The 18,098-nt window shown below is 46.4% G+C and overlaps 1 protein-coding gene across 2 annotated transcripts in view; it reads right to left on the reverse strand.

The window, feature by feature from the left end:
• Nucleotides 1-18,098, reverse strand: part of PRKCB (protein kinase C beta) — a 183,175-nt gene that overhangs the window by 100,889 nt on the left and 64,188 nt on the right. For both annotated transcript variants that reach the window (XM_083712071.1, XM_083712070.1), the window contains exon 3: nt 12,780-12,862. In XM_083712071.1, the coding sequence (XP_083568197.1) occupies nt 12,780-12,862 (83 nt within the window). The remainder of the gene's footprint in view (nt 1-12,779; nt 12,863-18,098) is intronic.

An 18,098-nucleotide genomic window follows, 5' to 3' on the forward strand; every position in this document is an offset into this window, starting at 1 on the left:
GTACAGCTTCCGGGTCATGTGGCCAGCATGACCAAACTGCTTCTGGCGAACAAGAGCAGCGCATGGAAACGCCGTTTACCTTCCCACCAGAGTGGTACCTATTTATCTACTTGCACTTTGACATGCTTTCGAACTGCTAGGTTGGCAGGAACGGGGACCGAGCAATGGGAGCTCACCCCGTCGCGGGGATTCGAACCGCCCACCTTCTGATCGGCAAGTCCTAGGCTCTGTGGTTTAACCCACAGCACCACCCACGTCACGATGATGGAATAGGACGTCCCTATTTCCACTGCCGAAATGTTGGAAGGTATGTCACTGGTCAGGGGACTGGGCTGTGCCAACAGCAGAAAATGATTTAGAATTTGTGCAAACAATGAAAAACAATGCCAGGCTTATCCTCACTCCTGAAATAACCAAAGCCCATGTTAGGGGTCAGACACCTGGCATGAAAAGTGCTCCCTTAAAAATTCAGAGTGCTCAGAAGCAACACTTGGAACAACGGACAGGCTCCGTGGCCTCTAAGCTCCTGCTGGCTTCAGACAGTATGTGCCTCCTATTCAGGCTTTCATAGCTGGCCTTGGCAAGCTGTGTTGGCAAGGAAAGCTCACAGCTGGTGACCAGCTTTATAGGGCCACTGCTCTAAAATGGGCAGCGTAGGTTTGGCCACAAAATTAATCAAAGCTGCTTCTTGGAACTAGCAGCCAAGAAACAGGCTCCCTCTGGTCTAGAAGGCACCCAGAAGCTTGCACCCACCAGCTCTGCATTCTGGAGCACATGTTGTGTGCCTACGGAAAACAGAGTTGCACCATCTGTTTGAGGCCTACTAGTAGCCATTGCGGCTGCATTGTTGAATATCAAAGCAGGAAGCCAATTAATGCAGAGCAATTCTTAATGGGATTAAAAACGAGACGTGCTGGTAACATTCACATTACAGCATGTCCCCGTCGCACGGAAAGCAGTAAAACAAAATATTATATCCCCTTTGGAAACAACAAACTGCCCACATGCCCATTTCGGAGCAACCCGCTTCCCATAATAATCCATCCTGCAACAAAAACAGAAAATGAAGTTGACAACATATTTAGCCCAAGAGAGAAACTGTCAGCAGTGGAAGCCACAGAAAATATTGCAGCTGAGCAGAGGAGTATTTCAAAAAGCCTGACATCAATTCTCTCCACAACCAAAAAAGACTCCTCTCCCCACCCAAAGCCTTTGCCACATAAATTAGATTTGCAGATTGTTCTGATTTCAGTAACCCTATCATTTTTAGAGACTGCAGAATTGTTATTTCAAGAGGTGAGAGATGGGGAGCAGGTTATTTCATTTACATTTTGAATAGCAGCTCCCACTTCCCCAACCAATCCATGGCCAAAAACACAATCTTTTTTTTTTTTTAAACCACTTCTCTTGACTTTTGCAATGCAGTTTTCCAACAACAAAAAGTGCATCAAAAAGCATGTATAATAGGGGAAAGGGCGCCCAAATTAAACTAATAAAATATATATTAACGAAAATAACACACAAGAATGCATTATAAGGAAATCATTTGCAAAGATGTGCCTATTAAGATACATGCATACATAAATACATTGAGATTTTCATGCATTTCAGTTTTTTAAAAAGTTTGCAAACTGATGCAGAAACAATTGTGAATTGTGAACTGAAGATTGGAAAAATGAGAAAGTGAGGGCAGACAAAATTGGCAGATTCATCCATTCTGTTTAGGTGACTGCAATGCGTTCTTCATGGGGCAGTCTCATGAAAATGACCCAGAAGCTTTTGTTTGTCCGAAACAGGTGTGCAAAATGGCTAACTGGGACTGGGCATTTTGATCATGTCACTCCAGTACTTTTTCAGATGCCCTTCTTGAGCCCCTCAGGGGCAGGGGAATAAGGAATCCGTAAAATCACCTTTCCCCAATCAAATCACTACAGACCTAGAGATCCTTTTCAAGAGGCCCTGCTCCAGTTGCCATCCTTTTTCATGGACAAAAAGGCTATAGATGGCTACTAGCCATGAGGCTCAGCTCTGCCTCCATTGCTGGGGGCAGTGATGCTTGTGCTTGGGTCCTGCTTGCCAGTTTCCCTTTGGGGTATCTGGTTGGCCGCTGTGAGAACAGGATGCTAGACTAGATGGGACATTGGCCTGATCTAGCAGGCTTTTCTGATGTTCTCACTCTGCAGTTCAAGTGCTGAATGTGCTTTGAAGCTCAGCCTCCCACCCTCTGCCTAACACAGGCTTCAGTGAATTAAAGCTTTCCCCAGAACAATGCCACAGCAACCATTGTACACACACACACACACACACACACTGGCCACTTGCAAGCAAGTGAAGATACCTCTCCACCATTTGGAGGTGCATGCCTGGGTATCCTTGGAACTTGACTGTTTTCACACACTAGCAACACATCCTATAGAATTCTATCCATTGCATTATATTTTTAAAAAACAAATTTTCATTGGTTTTTAAACAATTACAGTAACAACAATAACCATTGAACATCCAGCAGTACATCTAATAGTGTTTGTTCTTTCCATTGACTTTAGATATAAGCTCACACATTCAGTGTGGGGTTTTTAAAAAATATATTGATTTTCCAATATCATTTTAATAACAGCCTCATTATAACAACTCCAATTGTATCCAATTAATACAATTATTAATGCCAATTATTCAAATGTCAAATTATACAATTTAACTAAACTGGCCCCCTCACATGCTAGAGTTCGTTCTCCTACATTTTTTTCTGCATTCTGAAATGTTAATAATTTCTATTACATTCCATTCAGATATAATAATCCCTTATATAACAGCAGCAATCTTGTGATTTCAATTCATGTTGGTATAATAGGGAATTTATAAAGTTTCCAGTGAGGAACTTTAGATGTAATCCTTATTCTTTCCTGCCTGTGACAATTTTTCCCATGATGTTTTCCCGTCCATATATATAGTGTTGCATCCTTTATTCCTGCAACCATTGATGGTTCCCATCATGTCTCAGGAGAAACTGTTATCTCACAGTTTCCAAAGTCACTGCATCACTTCGTCCCGTGATTTGGCTTCCAGCAAACAAGTCATCTTCACCATTTTTCCAGCCTAGGAAGAACGGTCTGAATTCAGACTGCAGATAGTTAATCCCAAAACTTTTATTCTCGTAGCTGGTAAGACTCCTTCCCTCCCTGCCACTGATTTATGGCCATTTATCCTTATCTCAAACACATTCCTTTGTGGATAATGGAGGTCAGGAAGGATTTTACTGTATATTTTCAAAGCATAGCATTACTTACCCCTTTCCCTCTTAGTTCCTTTCTCTTATACATGCAGTTCCACTAGTTTTGTTAAATTCCATTTTATATTCCAATTTCCTCCATCCTCACTTGTGCAGATATTTTTTAAAATAAAACTTGCATTCCTGGGTTGGGGGGGGGGGGTTGCCTTATCATAAATGTAGAAAAAAACTTAAGTAAGCAAACTGTGGGCTCCCCCTTTCGTCTCTTCTACCAAATGAAATCCACTCTCAACCCAAACCTTTCACATCCTTGTAGCTGGGTTGTTTTTGCAGTTTCTTATCTCATTGTCTCTGGCACACGCCTGTAAAGGTAAAGGTAAAGGGACCCCTGACAATTAGGCTCAGTCGTGGCCAACTCTGGGGTTGCGGTGCTCATCTCGCTTTATTGGCTGAGGGAGCTGGCGTACAGCTTCCGGGTCATGTGGCCAGCATGACTAAGTCGCTTCTGGCAAACCAGAGCAGCACACGGGAAAGCCATTTAACTTCCCGCCGGAGCGGTACCTATTTATCTACTTGCACTTTGAGGTGCTGTTGAACTGCTAGGTTGGCAGGAGCAGGGACCGAGCAATGGGAGCTCACCCCATTGCGGGGATTCGAACCACCGACCTTCTGATCGGCAAGTCCTAGGCTCTGTGGTTTAACCCACAGCACCACCCGCGTCCCTGGCACACATCGTCTCTGGCACACGCCTGTAGTTTACTCCAATTAAAGTTCAATTAACAGGATAAGCTGTGCTTCCAGGAATGCGGCAGTTGGAGTGCTCCATCTACCCAGTGCTTTAGCCTCCCCTCACATTCCACCAGGCCAACTGCAGATGAGAGCCTGGTTCCTCTTCCAACTGAAGAGGAGTGCAGATGATGAAATTCCCCCATCATTATCTGATTATCTCTGTCTGTCTCTCTCTCCTGCAGGGTTGGTGGAGACTCCATTCCTGGCGTACCGGAAACAGGAAGCCCCCACATTCAGTGTTCAAACCTATTACTTAACGTAACCTCCCTACCGAGAAGATTGAATGCATTGTATTTTATCTGCACAATCAGAATGAAATTTAGGAACCAAAAAGACATATTGAAAAGTATGACTCTCTCTTTTTTATAATTTTTATTAAATTTTCTGTATTACAATTTCAAAAACTCATTTTACATCCTTAAGATATCAAAGATTCAACTTTCAAGCTGTCTGGCCCCAAAATGGCAACTGGGCATTCTGTTTTGGTGACTGTAACCTTACTTTAAGGAGCCATTTGGCACCCAGCTTATATATCTGAGTTTCTAACTCTCTCTCTCTCTCACACACACACACAGATATTTTCCTGGTCAGGTTTCATGGCCACTAGTCTGACCTGTGGGGATCCCAGGGCTTCCCCTGGCACTGAAGTGTCACCTGGGTTCCTCCTCCTCCCCGTCCGAAGCCAGCCTTTAGCTGCTGGGCAGGGCAGCCTCCAGGGCTGTTCTTTCCTTCTCTCTTCTCGCTCAAAAGGACGTTGATGGAGTGACTTTGATGTGCCGAATTAGGGAAAGCGTTTCTCAAAAGGTCTGAGCCCTGCCAGGTGGCATAATGGAAGTGACAGCCTGTCTAAGCCACTAAGCTTCCAAAGAGCTACAGGCTTGCAGAGCGTCCACAAGGCAACAGGTCCAGGTGAGGAATTTTGTAATTTAGCCTCAAGGTTTCTTCAAGAAAATAAAAACATGCCCCCAATATTGCACCACACGTTTTCAACGTAAAACAATTTGCTGCCCTAGGATGAGGGCTGTGCAGGTTATCACTCTGTTTTTCAAAAGGAGTTTGCCTGCTTGCCATTTCTTTCTGTGCATGTCAGACTCTGGAGCTCTGGTTAGAATGAAGGCTAAGTGACTCCATCGGCTTTGGTTTCTATAATCATAGCATTGTATTGTTGGAAGGGACCAAAGGGTGACCTCGTCCAGCCCCTTGCAATGCAGGAATCACAGCAAGTTTCTCATTTTTTCAAACTTCAGTTCTTCACACTTCCCAATCAGTTTGCGTGATATATACCATACTTTTCTGCCTATAAGACGCCCCCCATGTATAAGACGCCCTCTATTTTTTGAAGACTCAAAATTAAGAAAATGGGGGTCGACAGCACAGAGTTGTTGAGCATTTTTTAGGGGAGATTGCCAAAAATTGCTCACCCGCATGCGTCGGTAAATCCACCTCTCGTCTGTCCCATCACCGGCAGAAGCTGCCAATCGCTCACCCAACTGCCGGAGCATCAGCCAATAAACACCCCACATTGTCGCAGAAACCAATAACACGCACAACAGCTGCTGACAGTCTTGACAGCACCCAATCAAACATCCACCTATGCACTACCCATGTATAAGATGCCCTACACTTTTTAGCATGATTTTAAAAGAAAAAAACATAGTCTTATACACAGAAAAGTACGGTATATTTGTGGATGCAACTTTACCTAATATACACAGTTTTACAAATCTATTTCCTCTAATGTAAGGCTCTTTGCACATTATTTTCACTAATATAAACACTATGAACATGTTACCCCCATACGTGCAAACTTGTACACATTACTTGGTCGGAGAACTGCATTGCAAAAATTGGAGAAGTGTGAATTTTGAAGGGTGGCTGCTGCAGTCCCAGTTCACTTATCATTTCAGAAGGTGTGAATTAAGAAGGCTTAACCTTTACATGCAAAGTGGATAGGATTTCTCCCCCCTCCATGACTGGGATGATGTAATTTGAGACTGGCCAGAGCTGAGTCAGCTAGCCTGGGGGAGCTAAGAGCTTCTTTCAGGTACAGAAGAGAATGGAGGTGTGCAACTTCAACCCATCAGTTTGACAGAGGGCAAGAGCTCTGAACTGGCCACGATGTCTTTGATCTCCCTCTACTGTCGGAGGCAGTCTCAATACCAGCTGGTTGAAATGAGAGGCTCCAAAGGGGAACGCTACACAGATTCGTTTTCCCGATCTGCCCATTGCTGCATTAAAACCAGGCCACTTGCTCACCAGAACAGCTTATGATCCCCCACCCCGAGTTTCTTGCTGTTCTAGCAAACCCAAGGCCAAGGCGTCTTGAGGAGTAAGTAGCCGAGCAAACCAGATGTCAGAGGCTGCTTAAGGACATGGGGTATAAGCAGCAGCTTAAGCTGCCCACTCTCATTCCTCTGGCATGGAATTCAGACCAACCAGCAAATCCACAGCTGCCCACAGCGCTAAACATCTGCACTGCTCTTGGGCCTCAATGTGGTTTGTGCATTTATGACAAGCTCATATTAATGACACCTTTTGTACCAAATGAATGGCGCATGACTTGGTGGCAAGGGGCTGAAAGTTCCCGTAGCAGACTTCCACAACTTTGTTCCCTCCAGATGTTTTGGACCAGATGTTTTGGATGCTGGCTCTTAGGGCTCAAGCACTTTTGGCCCCCTCTATATTTTGGGAGTAGCATCTGGGCACACACACCCCATTGGCATGAAGCCAAAGCGCGGAGCTGAGCACAGTGTGCCTCCAATGGCTGGTTCCTTCTCCCCTTCTTCTGCCACAGAGGGGAAGGAGAGTCAAAGCAGCATCCGGCCAGTGACAGCGCCAGGAGGAGGCAGCGGAGGGGCCGCCGGCCATTATGCTGCGTGGCTGCCATGTTTGGCTCCTCCCACATCCTGACATCACACGCACAGTGCTCCTCCCACCCTCCACAAATCGCCCTTGCAAGATGGTGCCTCTGTTTTGGACTACAATTCCTATCAGTCCCAACCCACACAGCCATTTTGGACTACAACTCCCATCAGCCTCAGCCAGCATGAACATGGTTAGGACTACCACTCCCAGGATGCATGTGGCCATGCTGGCTGAGGGTGATGGGAACTGCAGTTCAAAACATCTGTGGAGGACACCAGGTGGGGGAAAGCTGTCCTAGACCTAGCCCCCAGACTCTTCAGCAGGAACCAAAAGCAACGTCAGCCAGGAATCCTCTTTGTGCCTGTAGGGGTAATCCAACAACACTTTCTGAAACAGCTGCATCCTAACCTCAACACAGATGCACAGATTTGGGCCTTGACTGTGCTCCCAGTTGGAAGCCACTCAGGTGTCTGACAGCAACCCCTCCTGGCTGCATTGCATTGCTCAAGCCACACTTGAAAGGCTTTTTGCAATGCCCCAAACTACCTCTGGCTCTCACGACTAAGCTGGGGTTGTGGGAAATTATTTATTTATATTTATTTTTTAAAATTTGCATACCATTATATCATTTTTTAAAAAACAAAACAAAACAAAGCAGTTTACAGCACTAAAACCATGCAATAAAACCATTAAAAAGGTAAAAGGTAATCATTGTGGAAGGCTTGGTTTCTTCTTGTCAAATGAGCCTCACCTGCTCAGGGAATGACCAGTGATGCTCCTGCAGCTGCTCTTAGTGACTGAGTTGGGATATTATAAGGGTTTGTGTGATCCCTGAGGCACCCTTGACCTAAGTTGTTCAGGGCTTTGTAAATTAATACAAGAACTTTGAACATGGCTCAGTAGTAGATGGCCGCCATTGGCAAAGCATACAAAGCTAGTGAAGGGAACTCCTAGCTAAACCTTCAGCCTGAAGGGCAGGCCCTCCAGCTCAGAGATCCCAAGGCCTGAGCATGCACACACCTCACAAGGCAAGGGTCCAGCTCTGAAACACCTGAGGATTAGGGCTGGGTGATATATTGTCCCAAACCAGTTTGAAGGCCATATCACGATATCGGTGTCATAAATTTTGGCCTGGCAATATATCGCGAATCATGATGTGTAGGGCTGGGCGATATATTGTCCCAAACCAGTTTCAAGCCCATATCATGATATTGGTGCCAAAACTTTTGGCCTGGCAATATATTGTGAATCGTGATATCTGTGTGTGCTATGCCAAAATCACAATGTGGGGGAAACTGTGAAGCCAGCCCATGCCTCTACATAGCTCCCCCCTTATTTCAGACATGGTGATATATCCGTATATCACAATGTTTAGCTGGCAATATATCACAATGTTGTTAACCTGATAGTGCCCGGCCCTACTGAGGATCCAGGTACGAAGCCAAGAGCTGTCAACGCTGTTGAAGGCTGCAGACTTTTCTCTGCACTGTTAACAGCAACGCGGCAGGCAAAGCATCACTTGTCCCTTTCTTTGCATGCTTGCAAATGCTTTTGCTGCTTCAGGAAAGGAAGCGCAGGGAGAGCCAAACACTTTGGAATCCCCTTCTGGTTCACAACTCTGGGGGATCTGCAAGATCTTCTGCAAACATCACTGTGCCCTGATGTCCCACCCAAGCCCTGCACACTTCAGGCAAGGTGACCTGGCAACACCAGTTGTCCCTCAGCCAAAGGCAAGAAGCAGCCCTGAGGCTTTTCTGGATGCCTTCCTTGAAGCTCTCAACTTCACTCCCTGCCCTTTGATGCGACTAATTTTTATTTAAAGAGACATTGCCAAGTTGGCATAATTATGCTTTATCTGCTCGACAAAGGAGCCTTACGCTGAATAGACCTCGCACAGATAAGAGGGCCTATTTTCTTCAAGGGCGTTGACATGAAGTGGAGCAGACAGATCAAAAGAGAGCACAAGGCTAAGGAATGCGGGGCTTTATTTTTTTAGATAATTGGAAAAGGCTCCATTCTTTCCTTTTTTCCTCTTAATGCTCTTAGAAAAAGGGGAGCTTAATTTTCAGATTGATACCAGCTCTGAGAGCAAAGAAGGCACAAACTGATCCCTCTACTCTGCAAAAGGAAACCATCTATTGAGCAGCCCAAATACAGAGAGCTCCTCTTCTCATCTCCAAAGACGCTCACTCCCACCCAATGCAAATGAAGAGAAAAAAGACCTGAGAGAGCTTTGAACGCATCCAGAGCAGACCTAAACAAGCTGGTGCCAATCAGATGTTTTGGATGACAGCTCCCATCAGGCCCCAGGTAGAAGAGCTGTTGAGAGCTGTAGTCTGAAAGATCAGGATGGTGCCATATCGTGAAGGTTGATTTAGATCAGAACTTCCTAAACATATATTAAAAGCAGAGACGTTGGAGATGTTGTCTTGCCTGAGTTTTCATTTACTGAGGTTCCAAACCAGCTAAGGCTGTCAAAGCAGCTTAAGGTTGTACGCAATGTGTTTTCATCAATTGCAGTCATGGCTCGCCCCGCCTCATCCGCCTCCCAAAACTGTGAAATGCTGTTCTCAAAATTGCATTGGGACTATCCATGTTTCTCAGGACCGCAGGGTTTTCCGTCATAGTCACAAGTGGCCCACAGCAGTTTGACTTCTCCCCTGGAGACAAACTCCATTGTCTCGTGAGACAGACAAATGCCAACAACAACTGTGTGACTACAGATTCTGAAATTTGGCTGAACCCCATTTTCTCTGGTCCTGAATCAAGCAAATTCTACTCTGTGCTGGCAAAGAAACAGCTGGAGTATCAGTGAAAGTTGGAGGTTTTTAAATGGAGGTTGGATGGCCATCTGGCAGAGATTATTTAGTTGTGATTCCATCCTTGCAAAGGGTTGGACTGGATGTCTCTTGGGGCCCCTTCAAACTCTACAGTTCCATGATTTCTATGAAGAACCTCGGCTGAACTTTAGGTTTGAGGTCCTCGTGATCCTGATTGTTGTAAACCCTGGTTGAAATGTGACACTTAGGTCTCATCCAGGCTTCCTTTTGTGCTGTGCTTTCCAGGCACAGTTTGTAGATCATGTCCAAGCTTCTTTTTCCCCCTAGGAAGTCTCGCTATTTATTGCTGAATTGGTACAAACAGCAATCAATGGGAAACCCAATTGCTGTTTGTTCTGATTCAGCAGTAAACAGCAGGTTTTCCTGGGGAAAGCGGAAGGAGAAAAAAACAAGAAAAAAAACCCCGTTGCTCGGGCATAGATCTGGAAAGCTCAGACCTGTGCCTGGAATGCACAGTGCAAAAGGAAGTCTGGATGAGTCCTTAGTGTGGTTAAACAGCAACAACAATAAGCAGACCTCTCTGCAACTCTTGATGCATTTAAAACCAGATTGCTGGTGTTCACACAGGCAATGTTCACGTGCTGGTTCAACAACTTTCCACAACCTATCACAAGCCTCCAGAGGTTTTCAATTGCAGTGGAGCTGGGCTGCCTGGGGCTGCTGGCAGCTGCAGCCTAAAATATATTGAGGGCACCAGGTTGGCAAAGGCTGATCTAGGCCATGGGTCTGCAGAGTGCAAAGGCTGAATGTTGGTGCATAGGTAAGTGTGTTGAGGTTTTTTGCATGGCCAGTGTTCAGCTTAAACCAGGCCAACTGACCTTTCTTTACTTGCAAACAAAGGAGCTATAGTGGGTTTGGAAATGCAGTGTGATGTCACCACCAACTGTTGCTCCCAACTGGGGAAGTCCCAGCCCTGAAGTCAGGCTTCTGCATTGCTGGTTTGCTGTCATCCCATTGAGCACATTCCACAGGGAGCCCATCCAGGCTGAAGTGCTCCTACTACCCAGGCAAATGTGCTTCCCCAAGCCCCATCAAAATGGAAAGGAACTGCTTGAGAGCACTAACACAGCTAATGGAACTTCTTCCAGCAGATTAAGTGGTCTTATCCTTATGTGGCATAAGGATGAGATGTCTTCTTAAGCCTTCCAGCTGTTCATTCCTCACAGAAGGCAAAGGCACTCTCGAGAGTGAGCTGGGGCAAAGTCTTGCAGCACCTTAAAAAGTCTAACAAATGAGTACAGGTGAAGACTTTGTGGACTGCTGACTGCCTCCTCAAAAGAGAAAGCGCTTTGGCAAAGATGGAGCAAGCTTTTTTCCTAATGTTCGAGAGGGAAGGACCCAAATCAATGGATTCAAATACAAGGAAGGACATTCTGACTAAACATTAGGAGGAAGTTTCTGATGGTAGGTGCTGTTCAATGGTAGAATGGTTTTTTTGTTGGGAGCCATCCAGTGTGGTTGGGGCAACCCAGTCAGATGCATATACATCATTTCCATCATCATCATCATCATCATCATCATCATCATCATCATCATGATAATTATACTTGATTCATTCCTAACTTAGTTGTTTTCAACCAAAGGTGGGAAAATGCACTGTTATAAGCTGGAGAAGATTTAGTAAAGGAATCAGTGAATGCATGGGGCCTGATCCACTAAAAAGTTATTGGGCAAATGCCACATTGGTATTTGTTATTAAACTGGTATTGTCATTGTTATTATTCCTAAAATTGCTGCACAAAAATTCAGCACAGCAATGCAGGCCATGCCTGTAGGCTTACAATCTGCAACAGCCTCCCCCAATATGGTACCCTCCAAATATTTTGGACTACAACTCCCATCAACCCCAGTGGCATACAGCTGTGCTGGTTGAGTCTGTTGAGAGTTGTAATCCAAAACATCTCGAGGATATAAGGCTACAGAAAGCTTCCCTAAAGTGAGAGATTTTTTGAAATTTAAGAAAAAGAGAGAGAGGTGGGAAGAAAGAAAGAAAGAAAGAAAGATCCTAAATCTGACAGAAAGGCCACAGACCAGAGGGTATATTTTGGTCTCCTCATCACAAAAAGGCTAATAATAGCTGCTGTGGGAGCAAGGAGGTTCAGTAGCGTCTCAAGATCAATCACCCAGCAGTGCTAGAAATTAGCCCGTTTCCATGGTGAAGGCAAATTGCCAGACAGTCCCAAGGCAAATTGCCCAAAGTCGATGGGCAAGGAGGAGGCTCCTGTCCTTGCAGGTGCAAAGAACTGCAGATTGAGCCATAGAAAAAACAAGGTGGAACAGCCCAGCTCAAGCTCTCCGGGCAGGCCAACAAAAGTGAGATTTAGCAGAGAGAGCACGAGCATTTAAATGGGGTTGGTGGGGGGAGATCACAAGCTGCTCCTGTTCCTCCCCACTCCTCATTGAAAGAACATCCCCAATGGCATCTCCAGGCAAGGCTGTAGCAGCAGGGCACAAATGAAATAAGTAAGTAAATAAAAGGTAGGTAGGTAGGTAGGTAGGTAGGTAGGTAGGTAGGAAGGAGGTACATTTATATCCCACCCTTTTCCAGCTCCCCATTTAATCCCCACAACAGCCCTTTGAGGTAGGTTAGGCTGAGAGGCAGCGACTGGCCCAAGGTCACCCAGGGAGCTTCATGGCCAAGTGCTACCTCCCAGCTCCTAGCTGGACACTCTAACCATTATGCCACACTAGATCTCTAAAGCAAAATAACAAAAACAAACAATGTAAGAAAAGCTGTAAAACGCAGCCCATCAGAGACAATCTGCAGAATGAAAGAAGGGAGGCTCACAAGCACCCGGCAGCCACCTCAGAAGTAAGCTAAGCAAAAGAAAACCCCCGAAACCTGGAGTGAGAATCCCACCAACATGTTGTCTCTCCTTTGATCATTTTTGGATGCCCTTCTTTTCCCATTAACGGAGGGCAAAGGGTCTGGGACGCGGTGAGGAAGTGCAGAAGGACAGTTTGCCAGGGCGCTCTTCCAACCTGCCCTCGCTGTTTTTAGAACATCGCACCTACCTCCCCCCACAAGACGGAGGTTAGTTGAGGTGTTTACTTACATCTGAGGCAGGCCCCTTGTCTGCACCAGGGCAAGTGAAGGTAACAAATTCATGGCACCTCTTGTGGACGACGAAGCAGCAGACTGCAAGGAGAGAGCAAAGAAAGGAGAATTTAATGGAGAGCTAACTAAGTGGTGGTGGAGGGGTAAGATTTGAGGGACCCCTGCGCGGTCAGGTCTTACAATCCCCCAGCAGGCCAGATATTTATTTTGCACTTAACATGGCTTTGCAAGGCATGACAGATTTGTTTCTTATTCTTCTTCAAGCAAGGAAATTAATTCTCAATTAAGGGTTGCTTAATGGGATTATTCATCTCTTGTTTTGCTTTCTGAGCGAGGCACTGAAAGGCTGGTCATTCACAAGCAAGCTGCTGAAGAAAATCAAGTGGAAACCAGAACTCTTTTATTGGTTTATGGCATCAAGGCCTATGATGGGTAAGATCATTAGGTGATTCATTTGAGCCTAAGACCAAGAAGCCTTTTACATGTGTATCAGCCTGGAATCAGCAAGGGTGGAAGAAGTATTGCATTTTGTCTGTCCTGGGTCATTGATTGATTGATTGATTGATTGATTGCATATAAATCCCATCTTTCCTTCAAAGTGGTATACATGGTTCTCCTCCCTCCTCATTTAATCCCCACAACAACCCTGTGAGGTAGGGTTAGGCGGAGAGACCGTGACTGGCCCAAGATTGCCCAGTGAGCTTCATAGCTGAGTGGGGATTTCATAGAATCATAGAGTTGGAAGAGACCACAAGGGCCATCGAGTCCAACCCCCTGCCAAGCAGGAAACACCATCAGAGCACTCCTGACATATGGTTGTCAAGCCTCTGCTTAAAGACCTCCAAAGAAGGAGACTCCACCACACTCCTTGGCAGCAAATTCCACTGTTGAACAGCTCTTACTGTCAGGAAGTTCTTCCTAATTTGAACCCTGGTTTCCCAGGTCCTAGTCTGACGCTCTAACAGCTACACCACACTGGCTCTCTGTGGGAAGCTGAATCGCCCAATATGTAGCTTCACTGGATGACACTGCTGGACCCTAGTGTATTATGGGAGAGTGAGAAAAAAACATTTCTCTCCATTTTCTCCATACAGTGGTACCTCGGGTTAAGAACATAATTCGTTCTGGAGGTCCATTCTTAATCTGAAACTGTTCTTAACCTGTGGTACCACTTTAGCTAATGGGACCTCCTGTTGCCGCTGCGCCGCTGAAGCACGATTTCTGTTCTCATCCTGAAGCAAAGTTCTTAACCTGAGATACTATTTCTGGGTTAGCGGAGTGTGTAACCTGAAGCATCTGTAACCTGAAGCGTTTGTAACCAGAGGTACCACTGTACTTTTATACACTTCTAGCCTGTTATTCACCTTTTTTTCTAAACTAAAAAGTTCCCAATACTGCAACCTTTCTTCACAGGAGAGTCGCTCCAACTGCTTGATCATTTTGGTTGCCCTTTCCCACATCTACAAGATCCTTTTCAAGGTGAGGCAACCAGAACTGTACACGGTATTTCAAATGGGGTTGCACCATTCTTTTGTATAACAGCATTATGACGCCTTTGGCAACTTTACTTTTGACTCCTTTCCCAATGGCCCCTAATACGGATTCACCTTTTTTGAAACCGTCTCAACCTGGGCAGCGGATTGCAGATGCAAAAGAGCCCAGCAGAGCTCCAGAGCTGCTTGCATTCATTTCAACGTGGTTTGCTGTTCAAGAGAACCGCTTGGCTGGATGGGGGCTCATATTACTCAGAACAGGATCATTTGTATTACTTGCCAGACCCCAGAAGCCTTCTGAAACAGACCAGAGCAGGCATAGGCAAACTCAGATGTTTTGGGACTACAACTCCCATCATCCCTGACCACTGGTCCTGTTAGCTAGGGATAATGGGAGCTGTAGCCCCAAAACATCTGGAGGGCCGAGTTTGCCTATGCAAACACAAGGCTGTGTAAGAACAGGACAGCCCAGTGTCTGGCTGCAGCTGGATCAGGTCAAAGGAGCCCGTCACATCCAGCATACTGTTCTCACAGTGGCCAATCGGATGCCCCAAGGAGAAGAAGCCAACAAGCAGGACATGGAGAGGAGGCAACCACAAGAGAAACATCTCTCCCCACTTGTGCTCCCCAGCAATTGCAGTGGGGGGCAAAAGGCCATAAGAGGCAGAGGGCCCAACATTTCTGTCAGGGGCCATATCGAGAAGGGAAACACAGAGGGCAATTCCTTTGGCCAGGTTCAGCCACTCCCAAACCAAGACAAGTTCTCTCTGCTGCCTCCCCCCTCCCATGGCACACTACATTTCCCTAGTGATGGTGTAGCCAGACTCCAAACTTGTGCAGCCATAGTTATCCTTTACTAGGATCATAGGAATCTGCCTTATCCAGATCATAAGTTCATCTCAGGCACATCCAACAGGTAGATCGTGATCTACCAATAGGTCACTGGACGTCTGTGGTAGATCACTGCCCCCCCCCCCCGAGATGCTCAAGAAGTTTGGCTCCCCTAAAAAAGCTCAATATTTTTGCTCTGGACCCCCCAAAAAGGGAGTAGATCACTGCCAGTCTTTAACACTGTGAGTAGATCGCAGTTTCTTGGGAGTTGGCCACCCCTAGCTCAATCTTGTCTACATGGACTGGCAGCAGCTCTCCAGTATGAAGGCATGAGTCTTTTACTCCATCAGCTCTACCTGGAGATGCCATTGGTGATTGGACCTGGAACATTCTACATACAAGAGAAGATGCCCAAGGTCCACCAATCAGAGCCCAGTGCAATACAGCAGCTTTGGGTGGGGCTGGAGACATAATTTAAGGACCAGAGTGCCTCCAAGCATATGCTCAGAGCAGGGATTTATTTTTTATTTTGAGCACTAGCATTGAGCTCACAGCCCAGTCTCTCTCTCTCTCTCTCTCTCTCTCTCTCTCTCTCTCTCTCTCACACACACACACACACACACAGAGAGTTTCCCCTCCTCCCAAGTTTTCTTCATCTCAGCAGCCTAACTGAAAGGAGGAATATTTTTTGGGTTGTTACTGTTCTTAAACAATTGGAAGTCAGAAAGTCATGGTGATCACCCAGAGATCTATAAGCAGATCCCAATTTGCCTTTCGCTAGGGATTATTTCTGGACTGTGTCAATTCTGGATGTGTCTTTACATAAGTCAATATTTAAGTGAATACTGTAGCACAAGAAATATATTTAAATCTGTATTTCATGTCAGTGTATGTATCCCCACATGGTTTTTGAGCCAGGAATTGTATCGCAAAGTTCAGAGCAGTACAAAATCCAAAGGACAATGACATTCTGATCTGTTTAGTAGTTAGGGAGGTGCAAATTAGGTCGCTTTGTTTTAAAATGCAGAGCAAATGTCAGTTCTTCTCTATCTCTCCCTTCCACCCACCCTTGCCCCAGGGTGTCTTTAAATATTAAAGTCAAGGGTGGGGGTACACAGGGATTCTAGCGGACATCTCCTTTCTCTGTTGACCAGAGGACAGGGAGATGGGGAGGGAATGAGCCATTTTGCCCTTGGAGAGAGCCCTGTTGCTCAGACAGCAATGACGTGGCCAACGAGAATGTAGCGGGAGTCAAGGCTGTTGCCAGAATTCCACCCGGCCCTTCTCTGATATGACACCCTCTCTGATCCTTGCGCTTGAGGTTCTGTTTCAAAGTTTAATTATTAAGGAAGGCATGAAATATATATCATGCACACACTTCACACCTTTCCAGTAGCATCCAGGAGTCTGCAGCTCTCATTCACCAGGCAGCAAAATAATTAGGTGCCAAATGTTACACAGTGCAGAACTAGGCAACCATATCAAAATAGATTGCAAAAAGGTGCAATTTAATAAATGGATTTTTAAAAAATAAATAAATAAGTACATTCCAGTTATGGAGGACTGCAAACACATCACGATCCCCCATTCCCACCACCATCACCAGAGCAGGCTCAGCCACTCGCCATCCAGTCTAGCTGCCAGACCAAAGCTGTTCTTCCTGTTTCTACCAATGAGCAGCAGAGCAACCATTGTGATGGCCACCTCATAGTGACTGGAAGTGCTTGGCCTTTTCAACGATCGATAGGAACATAGATTGTTCTATCCATAACATAGATTGCTGTGAAAGGAAGTCGTTTCATTTACAAATGAGATCCAATAGCAAAATGTGAGTTTTGGCCCATCGCCTGCCTCTGGGCTGGGGAAATCTATGCAGGTTCATTTCGGTTGAGGCTGAAGGACCAGGCAATAGAAACTTTGGGGCAACTTGCTTCCAAGGAGCACCCAGTGGCCACATGCACACCACACATTTGACACACTGTTGTACCACTTGCAGCAGTCATGGCTGCCCTCAAAGAATCCTGGGAACTGTAGCATGTTATGGGTGCTGAGAGCAGTTAAAGGTAAAGGACCCCTGACCATTAGGTTCAGTCGTGGCCAACTCTGGGGTTGCGGCGCTCATCTCACTTTATTGGCTGAGGGAACCAGCTTACAGCTTCTGGGTCATGTGGCCAGCATAACTAAGCCGCTTCTGGAGAACCAGAGCAGCGCACGGAAACGCCGTTTACCATCCCACTGGAGCGGTACCTATTTATCTACATGCACTTTGATGTGCTTTCGAACCACTAGGTGGGCAGGAGCAGGGACCAAGCAACGGGAGCTCACCCTGTCGTAGGGATTCAAACTGCCAACCTTCTGATCAGCAAGTCCTAGGCTCTGTGGTTTAACCCACAGTGCCACCTGTGTCCCTGAGAGCAGTTAGGAGGCCCCTATATTTCCCTCACAGAGCTACAGTTCCCAGAGTGGTTTATCAGCTGATCCCTCTACCCAGGTCAGGGGGAGGAGGAAGGGGGGGCGGTGGGTGCGGTTTGCCCCAGGTGTCACCACTGAGGTGTGTGTGTGACAAAATGCCGGGCAGCACTCACTGCGGGGCCTGCAGCGCGTCCGAGCCACACATCTCTCCTGGCCCAAATGGTTCGCTCACAACCTTCCCCTCAGCTGTAGGGTGGCTGAGTGGGAGGAGGCAGGCGGACTCCGCAGAGGCCCCGACAAGCATCCTGCCCCGGCTGGCCCCTCCCCTCCCCGCCCTGCCCTGCCCCGTGGCTGGCTGGCCCTGGGCGCAGGGCACACACACCACCCCAGGCGCCCAACTGGCTTGCTCCGCTGCTGACCCAGGGAACTCTGAGGAAAGAACGGGGGCCTTGTAACAAGTCTCAGCATCCTTAGCAAACTATACTTCCCAGGATTCTTTGGGGGAAGCCTGTGAAAAATGGCATAACAGTGCTTTGAATACCTGATATAGATGTGTCACAAGATGTAGTGATGGTCACCAA

This window comes from Podarcis gaigeae, assembly GCF_964106915.1.
Source record: "Podarcis gaigeae genome assembly, chromosome: 14".
NCBI lineage: Eukaryota > Metazoa > Chordata > Lepidosauria > Squamata > Lacertidae > Podarcis > Podarcis gaigeae.